Below are 18,137 nucleotides of genomic sequence, written 5' to 3'. Positions count from 1 at the left end.
CACCAAGGGTGTACGAACAAATTTTGTTTGCACACAGACAGTAAATAGTGTTTTATCTTTCAGGTGAAGTTGCGTCGACTATTACGTTACATGGATATGAAAGACACGAAGGCTGCTATACACAGAAGTGCTAGTGTTGATGATGAAGAAAATTCAGAGACTGGTATCTATCTCTGTAGTGATTTTTGATCTGTTTAAGACAATTTTTAACCAGGGTCATTTGCTTCATAAATGAAATGGACCAATCTAAGAAATACTTGCATCTTGTTGGCTGTTTGTGACCACACCTTTGAATTTTACCAGTTGCAAACCTGCATTGTCAGACTGGTCTACAAACTTGTATAACCTTTTTGCCAGATTTTGATTGCTGTCCAAACTTGTATAGACTTTGTGACAGGTTTTGACTGGTCTCCACCTTGTATAATATTTGTGCAAGGTTTTTGACTGGTCTCCAAACTTGTATAACCTTTGTGCAAGGTTTTGACTGGTCTCCATACTTGTATAGCCTTTGTGCCAGGTTTTGACTGGTCTCCATACTTGTATAGCCTTTTTGCAAGGTTTTGACTGGTCTCCATACTTGTATAGCCTTTGTGCAAGGTTTTGACTGGTCTCCAAACTTGTTAGCCTTTGTGCAAGGTTTTGACTGGTCTCCATACTTGTATAGCCTTTGTGCAAGGTTTTGACTGGTCTCCATACTTGTATAGCCTTTGTGCAAGGTTTTGACTGGTCTCCATACTTGTATAACCTTTGTGCCAGGTTTTGACTGGTCTTGAAATTTGTATAGCATTTGTGCCAGGTTTTGATTGGTCTCCATACTTTGTGCAAGGTTTTGACTGGTCTCCAAACTTGTATAGCCTTTGTGCAAGGTTTTGACTGGTATCCAAACTTGTGTAGCCTTTGTGCAAGGTTTTGACTGGTCTCCATACTTGCATAGCCTTTGTGAAACTTGTATAGCCTTTGTGCCAGGTTTTGACTGGTCTCTATACTTGTATAGCCTTTGTGTCAGGTTTTGACTGGTCTCCAAACTTGTATAACCTTTGTGCCAGGTTTTGACTGGTCTCCAAACTTGTACAGCCTTTGTGCAAGGTTTTGACTGGTCTCCAAACTTGTATAGCCTTTGTGCCAGGTTTTGACTGGTCTCCATACTTGTATAACCTTTGTGCCAGGTTTTGACTGGTCTCCAAACTTGTATAGCCTTTGTGCCAGGTTTAGCCTGGTCTCCATACTTATATAAACTTTGTGCCAGGTTTTGACTGGTCTCCAAACTTGTATAACCTTTGTGCAAGGTTTAGCCTGGTCTCCAAACTTGTATAGTCTTTGTGCCAGGTTTAGCCTGGTCTCCATACTTATATAAAATTTGTGCCAGGTTTTGACTGGTCTCCATACTTGTATAACCTTTGTGCCAGGTTTTGACTGGTCTCCAAACTTGTATAGCCTTTGTGCCAGGTTTAGCCTGGTCTCCATACTTATATAAACTTTGTGTCAGGTTTTGACTGGTCTCCAAACTTGTATAGCCTTTGTGCCAGGTTTTGACTGGTCTCCATACTTGTATAACCTTTGTGACAGGTTTTGACTAGTCTTTAAACTTGTATAACCTTTGTGCCAGGTTTAGCCTGGTCTCCATACTTATATAACCTTTGTGCCAGGTTTTGACTGGTCTCCAAACTTGTATAGCCTTTGTGCCAGGTTTAGCCTGGTCACCATACTTATATAAACTTTGTTCCAGGTTTTGACTGGTCTCCATACTTGTATAACCTTTGTGCCAGGTTTTGACTGGTCTCCAAACTTGTATAACCTTTGTGCCAGATTTTGACTGGTCTCCAAACTTGTATAGCCTTTGTGCAAGGTTTTGACTGGTCTGCATACTTGTATAACCTTTGTGCCAGGTTTTGACTGGTCTCCAAACTTGTATAACCTTTGTGCCAGGTGGTTTTGACTGGTCTCCAAACTTGTATAGCCTTTGTGCCAGGTTTTGACTGGTCTCCAAACTTGTATAACCTTTGTGCCAGGTGGTTTTGACTGGTCTCCAAACTTGTATAGCCTTTGTGCCAGGTTTTGACTGGTCTCCAAACTTGTATAGCCTTTGTGCCAGGTTTGACTGGCCTCCAAACTTGTATAACCTTTGTGCCAGGTTTTGACTGGTCTGCATACTTGTATAACCTTTGTGCCAGGTTTTGACTGGTCTGCATACTTGTATAACCTTTGTGCCAGGTTTTGACTGGTCTCCAAACTTGTATAACCTTTGTGCAAGGTTTTTGGCTGGTCTCCATACTTGTATAGCCTTTGTGCAAGGTTTTTGACTGGTCTCCAAACTTGTATAGCCTTTGTGCCAGGTTTTGACTGGTCTCCAAACTTGTATAGCCTTTGTGCCAGGTTTTGACTGGCCTCCAAACTTGTAAAACCTTTGTGCCAGGTTTTGACTGGTCCAACTTGTAAACCTTTGTGCAGGTTTTGACTGGTCTCATACTTGTATACCTTTGTGCTAAGGTTTTGACTGGTCTGCATACTTGTAAACCTTTGTGCAGGTTTAGCTGGTCTCATACTTGTATAACCTTTGTGCCAGGTTTTGACTGGTCTCCATACTTGTATAACCTTTGTGCCAGGTTTTGACTGGCCTCCAAACTTGTATAACCTTTGTGCAAGGTTTTGACTGGTCTGCATACTTGTATAACCTTTGTGCCAGGTTTTGACTGGTCTGCATACTTGTATAACCTTTGTGCCAGGTTTTGACTGGTCTCCATACTTGTATAACCTTTGTGCCAGGTTTTGACTGGCCTCCAAACTTGTATAACCTTTGTGGTCTGTAGCATCATTATAAGGTCCTCTCCCAAATTTATACAAATGGGGGTAGTCAGTCCCTTTTAGACGCCACTAGAACTAAAATTAAAATGCCTTCAAAAACTGCTTCTCATGAACCACTTGATGGATCAACATCAAACTTGATTTGTAGCATTATTATAAGGCCCTTTACCAAAATTTTTCAGTTGAGGACACTTGGCCTTTTGTAGGGGCTGCTAGAGCTAAAACTAGAAACAACTTCTTCTAATGAATGGCATGCTGGATTTTCATCAGACTTGGTATGAAGGATCATTATTAGGTCCTCTCTCAAACATGTTCCAATGGGGGCATTTGGCCCCTTTTAGGGGTTGCTAGGGCTAAAAGTAAAAATACATTTTAGTGACTGCTACTCATGAACCACTCAGTAGATATTCATTTAACCTGATCTGTAGCATCACTATAAGGTCCTCTCAAAAATTTGTTAAATTTGGGGTGTTTGGTTCCTTTAAGGGTCAGATTGTTAAGGTCCTCTTCAGATGAGCGACTTGGGCCTCTTATTTAAATGTAGGATAAATTTGTAACTTGGGCACATAGGAAAAAACTAGGTAATTAGGTCAAATCATAGAAAAACCTTGTTATTTCTCTAGAGGCATGTTTTGTTCTGATAAACATAAGTCTTTGTCAGAATGTTTATCTAAGTCAAGTTCAAAAGTGGGGTACCTAAGGTAAGAAACTATGCCACTGCTCTGTAGCTTCCTGTATGGAACTGTCTCAGATCTGTTCAAAGGTGACACTTAAAATGTTTTATGGGTGGCCTGGGATAAAAATAAAAAAATCTTTAATCAACTTCTTCACACCAAGGTGTTACCTTTCATGATACAGTATCTTGTCATGCATTTAAGGTCATATGGTCAAGAGCAGGTGAGCACCTATGGGCCTTGATGGCCCTCTTGTTAACTTATCCTTGAAGTGAAACACAGACTTTCTACAGTTGAAGATAGTTATGATACATTGTATCAGGTTGTTCTGTCAAACAATCAAAACACATAAACTTTTCTGTTGCAGCTGATGCAAAGCCACATCAATCTGGAAAGAGGAGAAAAGTTTGTTATGAATTCTTGTCTTCAATAGATCAAACAGGTATAAATCTAAGTTTAACAGGGGTGATCAAATTATAGATTAATCTGGAAATCTGGACTTAAAAACTGCAAGATTCAGTTTTGAGGCTGATGTAAATCTCTTTTTGAGTTTTCATTAGAGGGATGTATGAAAGATCTATGCTATTAAGTGCATAACTGGAAGTTGGAAGATTTACGACAACATTCATGAAGTGTTATCTTCTGTTGCATTGTGACCAATATGTAACTGTATATTTTTGGAAAACCTGGTTAATATCTGAAAAAATCATTGCAAAATATTCCACAGGGATAAGAATTTTTATGTTGACCTTTAGCTTTAAGATCAATATAAACCTGAGAATTATATCACAGGGGATTGCATATATATGACAAGAGTGTACTCATGTCTGGATGCTGATTCTGTGCATTTGTTCACATTGAGATCTTCCTTTTGATAAAGTAGAAATGTAAACTATACAGTCGTAAGCAAAGAGAAACATTCAGTAAAATTATACTGTTACAGAACTATACAGTAAACAAGACATCATGTGCTGTTCAACCTGCGAAAATTTTTCGACTATAAAAAAATATATATTTGGCTGAGATTGGAGCCATGATGCAGAAACTGCATTTGTTGCTAATAATTTGAAAATAGTATTTAAACTTTAATAAACAACATTTTTTGGTCCTACAACCCACATAAATGAACCAGTTTAGTTCATACTTACAACCTACAAAGTGACCTGTATATAAATGACCTTGACCCTCATATGACCTCCACCTTCTGACTTAAACCCTTGGTACCCGTTAAACAACATTTTTGGTCCTACAGCCCACATAAATGACCCAATTTAGTTCATACTCACACTCAGCAAACCTTGCGGCAAGATCTACAAACTGACCTATATATTGAAGACACTGACCTTCATCCAACCATACGAACCAGATTGCCTTAGCCCTCATTAATGACCAAATTTAGCTACTTGGTCCTTGTGGCAAGACTTACTAACAGAACAGTATATAAATGACCTTGACCTTCAGATGACCGTCACCTTAATAAATAAAATTTTTTGTCTTACAGCCCACATAACTGACCCAGTTTATAACATACTCGCATTCCTTGTGACAAGTGCTACAGACTGACCTATATATAAGTGACGTAGCATAAAGTATAGTTTAAATCTCAATCTACCATCTGCCACATAATCATTTCAGTGAATTACTGTAGCAAAAGATAATATGAACTGTAATTAGCCCTTTACCATGCTGGACACGATTGATTCTGCCTTTGCGACCAGTGTAGAACATGATCAGCCTGCACATCCATGCAGTCTGATCATGATCTGCACTGTTTGCCATTCAGTCAGTATCTGTTTGGTAAGCACCCCTTTTAGCAGTTAATGGTACTGTCCAAATTGGAAGATGGATAAGTTCATTATAACTTTAAGTTAACAAGGTAAGGGTTAAGTTTTTTATCTCATATTTCAGGAGAGCTTCTTGATTTATTTGAGGATGAGGCAAAAGATGATGTAAAATATGAAAGATTACTGGTAATACATTCTTTTGTTTAGTCAACTTTAACATCATGGTATGTTTGTTAAAAAAACATGGCTTCTAGGGGGCTGGGCTAGTTTTTCCAATATGGCTGTTATATGGAAAATCTTTTTCTCTAAAGCTGCTGGCCCAATTTTAAAATAAATTCACAACAAAGAACCTTAAGTGACTCTCTACCAAATTACTTCTAATTGTTCCTTTTCATTAAAAACATGGCTACCAGGGGGCGGGGCTAATGTTCCCTATATGGAAAACTTTGAAAATCTTCACCTCTGAAAGTGCTATCTCAGTTTGAAATAATTTCATAGAAATTATACTTCGGTTACCCTCTAACAACTTCTTTAAAATCTTCTCTCTTTTTTTTCAATTAAGAGACACGGCCCCCAGGGGGTAGGGCTAGTTTCCCTATATGACTTTATGGAATACTTTGAAAAGCTTTTCCTCTCAAAGAGCTGGTTCAGTTTCAATGTTATTGGATAACCCTGTATGAAATTTCTTAAGTTGTGCTGATTTGTTACAGATCACTAGGTCAGCTCATAGAAAAAAACCTTATTAACACTCTAGAGGCCACAATTTCTACTTGATCTTCATAAAAGTTGCCAGAATGTTCATCTCTATTAAGAATAGGTTAAGTTTAAAACTGGGTTAACTGAGGTCTTTCAACTAGGTCACTAGGTCAAATCATAGAAAAACTTTTTTTCAACTCTTTAAGAGGCCATATTTGCTGTTTGATCATCATTGATTTTAATCAGAATGTTTGTCTCTATTACGTCTATGTGGAGTAGGAAAGTGGGGTGCCTGAGGTAGAAAAATAGGTCACAAGGTTAAATTTTGTTACCTCTCCGCATGCCACATTTTCTATTTCACCTTCATAAAACTCAGAATGTTAGTCTATTTAAATTCTAGGAAACATTTTGTCACTTGAGTGAAAAGCTAGGTCACCAGGTTAAAATCATTGAAAAAAGTTGGTCAGTTATCTGCCTGATTTACATAAAACGTGGTCAGAATGTCCGTCTCTATAAAATCTACTTTTAATGATATCGCAGAAATGTTCCTTCGGTGACCCTATACCAAGTATATTCAAGTTATTCCAATTTGTGGAAGACATGGCCTCTAGAGGGGGTTATTACTTTTTAGCTCACCTGATTACGAAGTGCTCATGGTGAGCTCTTGTGATCACACTGTGTCCGTCATCTGGCATGCATGCATCCATCCGTCCATCATTAACAGTTTTCTTTAAACAACATCTCCAAAACCTTTGAATGGATTTTGATAAAACTTGGCCTAGGTGGTTCTCTACCAAAGTTGTTCAGACAGTTCTGTTAGGTTGCACATAGGAGCTGCAAGAGCTAAAATAGAAAAATCTTCGAATGACATCTCTTCCTAAACTGCTGGTTCAATTTGGAATCACACAAATCGTCCTTACATAACTACCAAATTATGTTCAAATTATTCAAATTCATCAAAAAACATGGCTGCCAGAGTGTGTCATCACTTTTCCCTATGTGTATATAGTGGAAACTTTAAAAATCATCTTGTACAAAACTGCTGGCCTTATTTTAAAATAATTTGACACAAATTGTCCTTTAAGACCTTCTACAAAGATTGTTCAAATTATTCTGATTCATCAAAAACATGGCTGCCAGAGGGCTTGGTCACTTTTCTCTATACGTATATAGTGGAAATTAAAAAAAATTCTTGTTTGAATTTTAAAATAATTTCACACAAATGGTCTTTGTGTGACCTTCTACAAAGATTGTTCAGATTATTTTTTATTTGTCATAAAACATGGCCACCAGGGGGAGTTGTCACTTTTCCCTATATATTGGATACTCTGAAAATATTCTTGTCAGAAACAGCTGGCCCAATTTTAAAACAATTTTACACAAGTGTTTGTTGTGTGACATTTTACAAAGATTACCGTATACAAGTTATTCTGTTTCGTCAAAGAACGGCCGCAGTCAACAAAATCTTTGAACGACATCTCCAAACCCATTGAATGGATTTTGATGAAACTTTACACAAAAGATCTCTGGGTAGCCCTCTTTCAAATTTATTCATGGTTCCAGTTCATTGAACATATGGGTCACTATGGTTAAAAATAGTTTTCAGCTATCAAACTGTAGTATAGTAGGCTTCTTCTCTGAAGCCGTAATAGCTAGAGCCTTGATATTTGGCATGTGATATCAGGGTTTGACTCTCTACTGTAATTGTTCAAATTACTGCTCTAGGATCAGAAATGGCGATGTCCCCGAATGTGAGATGTATAAACTATATGCTTTTATATAAGAAACTTTGAAAATCTTCTTCTTTGAAGATATCATAATCAGGGTTTGACTCTCTACATTTACTATTCAAATTATTGCCCTAGGGTCAAAAATGACCACTCCCCCCAGTGTGACATAGGATATATACTACATGCTTACATGTAAGAAAGTTTGAAAATCTTCCTCTTTGAAGCCGTAATAGCTAGAGCTTTGATATTTGGCATGTTATATTGTATTATTTCATTTTCAAGATGTGATGAACTTTTGCTCCATCTCATTTATTACTAAATGGTTTTGATTCAAACTTAAATATTGTTCCACATTATTAGCCACATGTTATGACACATGGTGCATTACTTTTGCAGAATTTGCAAAGTTATGTACCTTTGATACTTATATAATGTTTTGATACACTATCTCTGTCTCTATTATTGCTAAATACATTTGAAACAGACTAAAGCTGTTGTCCACAGCTCCAGCTTTCTTAGATGTGACCTATTTCACTATCCAGTATAGTGCTTCATGAATCTTCATCAAATTTGTTCTGTAGTATCATTAAAAGGTCTTCAGACAAATTCATTTAAATGAGGGTGCACAGCCCCTTTTAGGGGCCAGTAGAGCTAAAAATAGAAATTTTTAAACACTCTCATCATGAACACACTTTTTATGCCTCCACTTTTTTTTTTTTTTTTTTTTTTTTTTTACTTACACTTCCCCCTTTCATCCCTCCCCCTTTTTACCCATCCCCATTTCTTTATTAATCCCCCGCCGTGGCGGAGGGATTATAGGAATGGTCTGCGTCCATCCGTCCTTCCGTCCGTCCGTCCGTAACAAAATCGTGTCCGGTCTATATCTCCTAAACCCCTGGAAGGATTTTCATGAAACTTGGTTCAAATGATCACCTCATCAAGACGATGTGCAGAACCCAAGAGTCAGCCTTGTCGGTTCAAGGTCAAGGTCACAACTCAAGGTCAAAGGTTTGAGCCTGCCATTTTGTGTCCGCTCTATATCTCCTAAACGCCTTGAAGGAATTTTATAAAACTTGGGTCAAATGATCACCTCATCAAGACGATGTGCAGAACCCATGAGTCAGCCATGCCGGCTCAAGGTCAAGGTCACAACTTAGGGTCAAAGGTTTTGAGCCTTCCATTTGTGTCCGCTCTATATCTTCTAAACTCCTTGAAGGATTTTCATGAAACTTGGGTCAAATGATCACCTCATCAAGACGATGTGCAGAACCCATGGGTCAGCCTTGTCGGCTCAAGGTCAAGGTCACAACTCGAGGTCAAAGGTTTGAACCTTCCATTTTGTGTCCGCTCTATATCTCCTAAACCCCTTGAAGGAATTTTATAAAACTTGGGTCAAATGATCACCTCATCAAGACGATGTGCAGAACCCATGAGTCAGCCATGCCGGCTCAAGGTCAAGGTCACAACTTAGGGTCAAAGATTTGAGCCTTCCATTTCGTGTCCGCTCTATATCTCCTAAACCCCTTGAAGGAATTTTATAAAACTTGGGTAAAATGATTACCTCATCAAAACGATGTGCAGAAATTATGAGTCAACCATGCCAGCTCAAGATCAAGGTCACAACTAATGGTCGAAGGTTTGAGCCTTCCATTTTGTGTCCACTCTGTATCTCCTAAACCCCTTGAAGGATTTTCATCAAACTTGGGTCAAATGATCACCTCATCAAGAACTCATAAGTCAGCCATGTCAACTCAAGGTCAAGGTCACAACTGAAGGTCAAAGGTTTCAGCTCTGTATCTCCTAAACCCCTTGAAGGATTTTCATGAAACTTGGGTCAAATGATCACCTCATCAAGACGTTGTGCAGAATTCATGAGTTAGCCATGTCAGTTCAAGGTCAAGGTCACAGCTAAAATGAAAGGTTTACCCTTTCACTATTCATAGCAGTGGCGGGGGATTTAGCTGTCTTTCAGACTGCCTTGTATAATTAAAATTTACTTGTTCATGGATATTTCAAACAACCCATCTAATATGCCTTTCCAGTACAGTTTCTAATTATGGTTAGCCTATGTTGTGATGTGTGGCTTTGGTAGCATTTGCTGTGCTCAGTGCTTCCAGGCAGTTTACTATTACCTTTTAATATTGGAATTCTTTTGTTACTTCAATTGATGAGTATCAAATCTTTTTAAGTTAGATCTACACCTTACTAGTATTTACTTTTAATGTTAATTAATTGTCAAATGAGATAAATTTCTGTACAATTTCTTCAGAGGGCAGATTTAACATCTAGATGCTTGGACCCAAAACAATACTTAGAATTTTGTGAGGCGAGGCAGAGCAGTTTTGGTAAATATATACATAGTACTTTCATAAAAAGATTTATGAATGTTAAGTCTCTTTATATGTCACATCATTTCAGAATTTACTTAAGAAATAATAAATAACAGAACCATGTTTTAACATATCAAAACAATACAATGAGGTTAAATGCTTGCGGAATAATTTCAGTAGGGCATTGCCCAAGTGAATTAATCATGCGGCATATAACCGATTGTTTAAACACAGTTCTGCTATAAACTATTTCGATTTTAATATGTATCTTATGTAAAGAAATAGATGAAATAGGGAAGCACAATTTCATGGCACATGTATAAATACAGTAGGTTGACATGACGTCAACAAGTAACAGTGTTTTAACAGTGTTAAAATATGCAAGTAACATGTCCTGCAGAATAACTTTGGAGTTAGTAGAATCTAGTTAGTTATTCTACATGCCTAATAACAGATACAGTGTGTATGAATCAATGGAACACCAGTCTGTTATAGCATTTTGATTCTGAAATCTTTTATATAAAATATTAGGTCAAAATGCGGTAGCTCTCTTTCGTAGGGCCTGTATAGAGCCAGGTAATACGTTGATGTGATGTCAAATTTCTGTGTTTTAACGGAAATATTCATGGACTTTTCATACTAACCCAGCGTGTTTCTGTCGAGGGTCACTAACAAACCCAATAATTGTTTTGTTTCACTAACTGCTTATTTCTAGCCTACAAGGACATGTAAATTTACTGACCCTTCACAGAAATAAAGGGGGTTACCATGTGTACACCTTTTAACTAATGACTATGCTAAAATCGTGTTGGAGGTAGAAAACAAAGGCCCATAGTTTCTTTCCATTTACACAAAATACAGAGTAAATCAACCTGATAAGAGGAGTAACCTCTATACAACAAACATATTTCAGTCTTCTTTATGGCTTTCATTTTAGAAAGTTTACACTGTATTTTACCCTTATCAAGTAAACAAAAGATATTGTATTTGTAGCCAGGAAGCATAAATCACAGAGGTTTAAAGACTGGCTGTTAACAAGTATCAACCTGGATGTCAAACCCAACCTACATGCTGTAGAACTGATTGCTTATCTAGCATATGAAACTGTGGCACAGGTATCATAATTTGTTTTTAGCTCGACTATTCATAGAATAGTAGAGCTATTGGACTCGCCTATGCGTCGGCGTCCGCATCGGCGTCCGCGTCCCGATTTTGGTTAAGGTTTTGTATGTAAGCTGGTATCTCAGTAATCACTTGTGGGAATGGATTGAAACTTCACACACTTATTCACTGTGACAAACTGACTTACATTGCACAGGTTCCATAACTCTTTTTTGCTTTTTTACAAAATTATGCCCCTTTTTCCACTTAGAAATTTTTGGTTAAGGTTTTGTATGTAAGCTGGTATCTCAGTAACCACTTGTGGGAATGGATTGAAACTTCACACACTTATTCACTGTGACAAACTGACTTACATTGCACAGGTTCCATAACTCTTTTTTGCTTTTTTACAAAATTATGCCCCTTTTTCGACTTAGAAATTTTTGGTTAAGGTTTTGTATGTAAGCTGGTAACTCAGTAACCACTTGTGGGAATGGATTGAAACTTCACATACTTGTTCACTGTCATGATCTGACATGCACTAAGCAAGTCCCGTAACTCTACTCTTTTTTTTTTCAAAATTATGCCCCTTTTTCGACTTAGCAGTTTTTGGTTAAATTTTGTATGTAATCTGATATCTCAGTATCCACTAATTGGATTGGATTGAAACTTCACACACTTGTTCACTGTCATGATCTAACATGCACTGTGAAGGTCCCATAACTCTACTTTGCATTTTTACAAAATTATGCCCCTTTGACTTAGCAGTTTTTGGTTAAGTTTTTGTATGTAAGCTGGTATCTCAGTATCCACAAATTGGAAAGGATTGAAACTTCACACACTTGTTCACTGTCATGATATGACATGCAGTACAGAGGTTCAATACCTGTACTTTGCATTTTACAAAATTATGCCCCTTTTTCGACTTTTGTATTCATTCAATTGACAAGGCTGTTGAATAGTCGAGTGTTGCTGTCCTCCGACAGCTCTTGTTATTTTTTATCCTACCTGCCTGCCTAGATTAATATGGAGAGTGTATATCTAGGGAGTACAGGGTCATCAGTTTGATCCAAGGGGCAAGGTGTATGTTCTCTGCGATGATCTGATAGGAGACTGTGTCTGATATCCTTTGTCCTCCACCTTTGATTTAATTGGAGAAGTTTGCAGTTACTAGGTGAGAACATCTTACTACTGGTACATGATAGAGGAAAATTGTCTGATTTAAATAACAAAAATACTGTTGGAAAATGGCATTAAACCAAACACAAACAATTTTTTATCCTCCATCAAAGAGGGCTTCTAGTTTATCAGTTATATTTGTGGCAGAATGTAACAAGAAAGAAACATACCTTACACAGTCTTGATGCAGCAGGTCTCCAGGCCTGTACTACGTTCTGTTTTTAGTTCACCTGAACTTTGTTGGACTTGTTGAGTAGCATCCTGGAATTGACCTCTATCCGTTTTGTTCAAATGGTTTACCTTGGTCCCTATTAGGGCCCGCCAGAGCTAAAGATAGGAAAAAAACTTCCAACGACTCTTCTCATAAACCACAAGATGGATCTTCATCAGACTTGGTCTGTAGCATTATTATAAGGTCCTCTCTCAAGTTTGTTCAAATCAGTAGACTTAGCCCCTTTAAGGGGCTACTATAGTTAAATGGTCACTGATGTTAGAAATCAACTTACTGATGCTCTAAAGGCATAACCCCCTTATTTGTATTCAGTTTTTGACATAAAAATAATTTCCTAAAAGTCCCACTTTATAAGAAAAAAATCCAAATTCAAAAAATTTACCAACCTACCTACCCTAATTTTTTTTAGCATGTTACCGGAAACAAGAAATGATTTTTTCGGTGTTCATGCGAAATGAACGACAGAATAGGATCGGCAAATCAATGAATTGCGCTAGGGATTCATGTTTAATTTGCCGATCCTATTCTGTCGTTCATTTCGCTTGAACACAGAAAAAAATAGTTTCATTTCTTATATTTACATTATATTTCCTTTCCATTTGTAAACTATATAATATTATGAATTGCATATAATTTGTAGCATTTAACATTAAAATCAGCTTCCAGGCCATTCTGTTCATAAGACGGAACAACTGCGACGTCATCTAAGGAACGTTCTCCCTGACTATACGCGGACGTTGTCAAAACGGCGGTCGGTTATCACTGAGCAGCGATGACGTAACTTTTGCGCCTTTCCTTTTGCTGTTCATACGAAATGAACGTCAAAAGTTTCAATGGAAAAGAATAGGGCGAATGTAAATATTTTTTTTTTATGCCTTATAGAGACCAATGTCAAAAGTTTCAATGGAAAAGAATAGGGCGAATGTAAATATTTTTTTTTTATGCCTTATAGAGACCAATGTTTTTGATTCATTTCACATAGCTTTGGTCAAGTTCATTGTTACTAAATATAGACAAATGGTTTTTGATCAGTAAATTAGTAAGGAAGGAGTAGCTTTCAGATAGACAGAAATTCAGTTTCATTTAAGTGCTTAAGTGCTTTTATAGGCAGAGAATGCTTCTTTAAGGGTGAAACCTTTAATCCGTTTGATAGGGGATACCAATTCCCTGAATTTGCTTCTTCAACTTAGAAAATGTTACTAATGCTTTTGTATATAAGCTAGTATTAGGTGGAAGGGCTTAAAATAGTTCAGCGCATTGTCATTAAACAGCTGTCGTTATTTGGTTACAATAGTTTCAGTATTTTGAAACATATACAACCTTGAGATTCCAGGAAATATGTCTGTATATCAAATATATCCTTAATATGAAAGCCTCATGCATAATAGATTGCTAGAGGAAAATTATAGTTAAAAGATATACAGCAATATTTAAATGTTTTATCCCTGTCTGTAGACTGGAAACTTAATCGACTCTAGGGTTATTTGATTTATGTATATATTACTGTTTATTTCACCAGTTCTGTGACTGTTTTTTTATGCCCCCGAAGGGAGGCATATAGTTTTTGAACCGTCTGTCTGTCGGTCTGTCCGCATTTTTCGTGTCCGGTCCATATCTTTGTCATCGATGGATGGATTTTCAAATAACTTGGCATGAATGTGTACCACAGTAAGACGACGTGTCGCGCGCAAGACCCAGGTCCGTAGCTCAAAGGTCAAGGTCACACTTAGACATTAAAGGTTATTGCATTGATGGGCGTGTCCGGTCCATATCTTTGTCATCGATGGATGGATTTTCAAATAACTTGGCATGAATGTGTACCACAGTAAGATGACGTGTCGCGCGCAAGACCCAGGTCCGTACCTCAAAGGTCAAGGTCACACTTAGACATTAAGGGATAGTGCATTGATGGGCGTGTCCGGTCCATATCTTTGTCATCGATGGATGGATTTTCAAATAACTTGGCTTGAATGTGTACCACAATAAGACGACGTGTCATGCGCAAGACCCAGGTCCGTAGCTCAAAGGTCAAGGTCACACTTAGATGTTAAAGGTCTTTTTTCATGATAGTGCATTGATGGGCGTGTCCGGTCCATATCATTGTCATTCATGCATGGATTTTAATATAACTACGCATAAATGTGTGACACAGTAAGACGACGTGTCGCGCGCAAGACCCAGCTCCGTAGGTCAAAGGTCCTAAACTCGAACATCGGCCATAACTATTCATTTAAAGTGCCATCGGGGGCATGTGTCATCCTATGGAGACAGCTCTTGTTTTTTTCAAAATTGTTGAAACTAATTATGTCTCCCCCAGGAGACATATTGTTTTTGCCCTGTCCGTCCGTACGTCACACTTCATTTCCGAGCAATAATTGGAGAACCATTTGACCTAGAACCTTCAGACTTTATAGGGTTGTAGGGCTGCCGGAGTAGACGACCCCTATTGTTTTTGGGGTCACTCTGTCAAAGGTCAAGGTCACAGGGGCCTGAACATTGAAAACCATTTCCGATCAATAACTAGAGAACCACTTGACCCAGAATGTTGAAACTTCATAGGATGATTGGTCATGAAGAGTAGATGACCCCTATTGATTTTGGGGTCACTCCGTCAAAGGTCAAGGTCACAGGGGCCTGAACATTGAAAACCATTTCCGGTCAGTAACTTGAGAACCACTTAACCCAGAATGTTGAAACTTAATAGGATGATTGGTCATGCAGAGGAGATGACTCCTAACGATTTTGGGGTCACTCTGTGAAAGGACAAGGCCACAGGGGCCTGAACATTGAAAACCATTTCCGGTCAGTAACTTGAGAACCACTTGACCCAGAACGATGAAACTTCATAGGATGATTGGTCATGCAGAGTAGATGACCCCTAACGATTTTGGGGTCACTCTGTTAAAGGTCAAGGTCACAGGGGCCTGAACATTGATAACCATTTCCGGTCAGTAACTTGAGAACCTCTCGACCCAGAATGTTGAAACTTCATAGGATGATTGTTCATACAGAGTAAATGACCCCTATTGTTTTTGGGGTCACTCCGTTAAAGGTCAAGGTCACAGGGGCCTGAACATTGATAACCAGTTCCGATCAATAACTTGAGAACCACTTGACCCAGAATGTTGAAACTTCATAGGATGATTGAACATGCAGAGTAGATGACCCCTATTGATTTTGAAGTCAAGGTCAAGGTCACAGTGGCCTGTTCATTTTAAATCATTTTTTGGAAATAACTTGAGAACCACTTGACCTACAATGTTGAAACTTAATAGGGTGATTGGACATGCAGAGTAGATGACCCCTATTTATTTTGAGATCACTTGATCAAAGGTCAAGGTCACAGGAGCCTGAACAGTGACTTGAGAACCACTAGGCCAAGAGTGTTGAAATTTAGCGGGATGACTGGACATGCCAAGTAGATGATCCCTATTGCAGCCAACCATCAGTGTCTCTTTGACTTTCGCTCCTGACCCCTATTGACTTCTTGCCTATAGGACTTTGCATTTGGGGAGACATGCGTTTTTTTACAAAAGCGTTTTCTAGTTACATTTGTATACATCATTCTTAGGTCTGCAGAGGTGTTGAAAGAAACTTTGTTTTAATTAGCTTGACTATTCAAAGAATAGTCTAGCTATTCTACTCACCCTGGCGTCGGCATCGGTGTCTGTGTCGGCGTCACACTTTGGTTAAAGTTTTGCATGCAAGTAAGTACAGCTATCATTTAAAGGCATATAGCTTTGAAACTTATTTTTTCTTTTTCTAGGTCAATAACTAACCTCACTGGGTCAAGTTCCACAACTCTGATATGTATTTTGCGCAAATTATACCCCCTTTTGGACATAGAAAATCCTGGTTAAAGTTTTACATGCAAGTTACTATCTCCAAAACTAATGCAGATATTGAATTGAAACTTCACATGTGTCTTTGGGGGTTATAAAACTAGTTGATAGTGTCAAGTTCCATATATCTAACCTGCATTTTGGCCAAATTATGCCCCCTTTTGGACTTAGAAAATCCTGGTTAAAGTTTTGCGTGCAAGTACATACAGCTAAGGCATATAGATTTGAAACTTATTTTTTCTTTCTTTTTCTAGATCAATTACCAACCTCACTGGGTCAAGTCCCATAACTTTGACATGTATTTTGGGCAAATTATGCCCACTTTTGGACTTAGACAATCCTGGGTAAAGTTTTACATGCAAGTTACTATCTCCAAAACTAATGCAGATATTGAATTGAAACTTCACATGTGTCTTTGGGGTTATAAAACTAGTTGATAGCATCAAGTTGAAGTCCCATAACTCAGTCTCTGACCTGCATTTTGGCCAAATTATGCCCCCTTTTGGACTTAGAAAATCCTCGTTAAAGTTTTGCGTGCAAGTACATACAGCTATTACTAAAAGGCATATAGATTTGAAACTTATTTTTTGTTTCTTTTTCTAGATCAATTACCAACCTCTCTGGGTCAAGTCCCATAACTCTGACATGTATTTTGGTCCAATTATGCCCCCTTTTGGACTTTGAAAATCCTGGTTAAAGTTTTACATGCAAGTTACTATCTCCAAAACTAATGCAGATATTGAATTGAAACTTCACATGTGTCTTTGGGGTTATAAAACTAGTTGATGGCATCAAGTCCCATAACTCAGTCTCTGACCTGCATTTTGGCCAAATTATGCCCCCTTTTGGACTTAGAAAATCCTGGTTAAAGTTTTGCGTGCAAGTACATACAGCTATTACTTAAAGGCATATAGATTTGAAACTTATTTTTCATTTTTCTAGACACTGTGAAATCATTAATATTCGTGGGGGACTAATTTTCGTGGATTTCATGGTTGAGTCAATCCACGAAATTTAATCCCAAGGAACAACTAAAATTCCCATTCATTTTATGTTCAAACGTTGAAATCCACGAATTCATATCCCCACGAAATTGCTGTTTTGACCAAAACCATGAAATTAAATGATTTCAAAGTAATTACCAACCTTACTGGGTCAAGTCCCATAACTCTGACATCTATTTTGGACAAATTATGCCCTCTTTTAGACTTAGAAAATTCTGGTTAAAGTTTTGCGTGCAAGTTACTATAATCTGCAGAACAAATGCAGATATTAAATTGAAACTTCACATGTGCCTTCGGGGTTATAAAACTAGTTGATTGCATCAAGTCCCATAACTCTGACATGCATTTTGGTCAATTTATGTCTCCTTTTGAACATAACACTTCTGGTTAAAGTTTTGCATGCAAGTTACTATCTCCAAAACGAATGCAGATACTAGATTGAAGCTCTATAGATATTTTAACATTTAGGGTAACATTTTCCTGCTAATAATTTGAATAGTTTGGCATTGGCTGTCTTACGGATAGCTCTTGTTTTAAAAGTATTGTGACTAAAAAGATATTTTTCATTAAGGAAATCCCTGTGTTTTGTAGGCCAATTAATGAAAGTACTTTTTAAAAAGTTTTTCCTCAAAACTTTAGCAGTTGTTATTCTTATACAAGCATGTTGTTTTAATGCTAACTCAGATTTCCTGAAAGTTTTGTAAGGATCCAACAACAATCGGGTCGAAATTGTACCACTGAAATTAACGAAGGATAAGCGTCT

General features: G+C 37.7%; 1 protein-coding gene across 1 annotated transcript in view; it reads left to right on the top strand.

Moving 5' to 3' along the window:
• The window catches only part of LOC123551405 (transcription initiation protein SPT3 homolog), a 138,121-nt gene that overhangs the window by 85,167 nt on the left and 34,817 nt on the right, over positions 1-18,137 (top strand). The window contains exons 5-9 of the mRNA XM_045340324.2: positions 64-163; positions 3,844-3,918; positions 5,385-5,446; positions 9,956-10,031; positions 11,010-11,131. Coding sequence (XP_045196259.2) covers positions 64-163; positions 3,844-3,918; positions 5,385-5,446; positions 9,956-10,031; positions 11,010-11,131 — 435 coding nt within the window. The remainder of the gene's footprint in view (positions 1-63; positions 164-3,843; positions 3,919-5,384; positions 5,447-9,955; positions 10,032-11,009; positions 11,132-18,137) is intronic.

This window comes from Mercenaria mercenaria, chromosome 4 (assembly GCF_021730395.1).
Source record: "Mercenaria mercenaria strain notata chromosome 4, MADL_Memer_1, whole genome shotgun sequence".
NCBI classification, from domain to species: domain Eukaryota; kingdom Metazoa; phylum Mollusca; class Bivalvia; order Venerida; family Veneridae; genus Mercenaria; species Mercenaria mercenaria.
The sequence above is the reverse complement of the archived record's forward strand: the minus strand, read 5'-3'. Positions and strand labels throughout refer to the sequence as shown.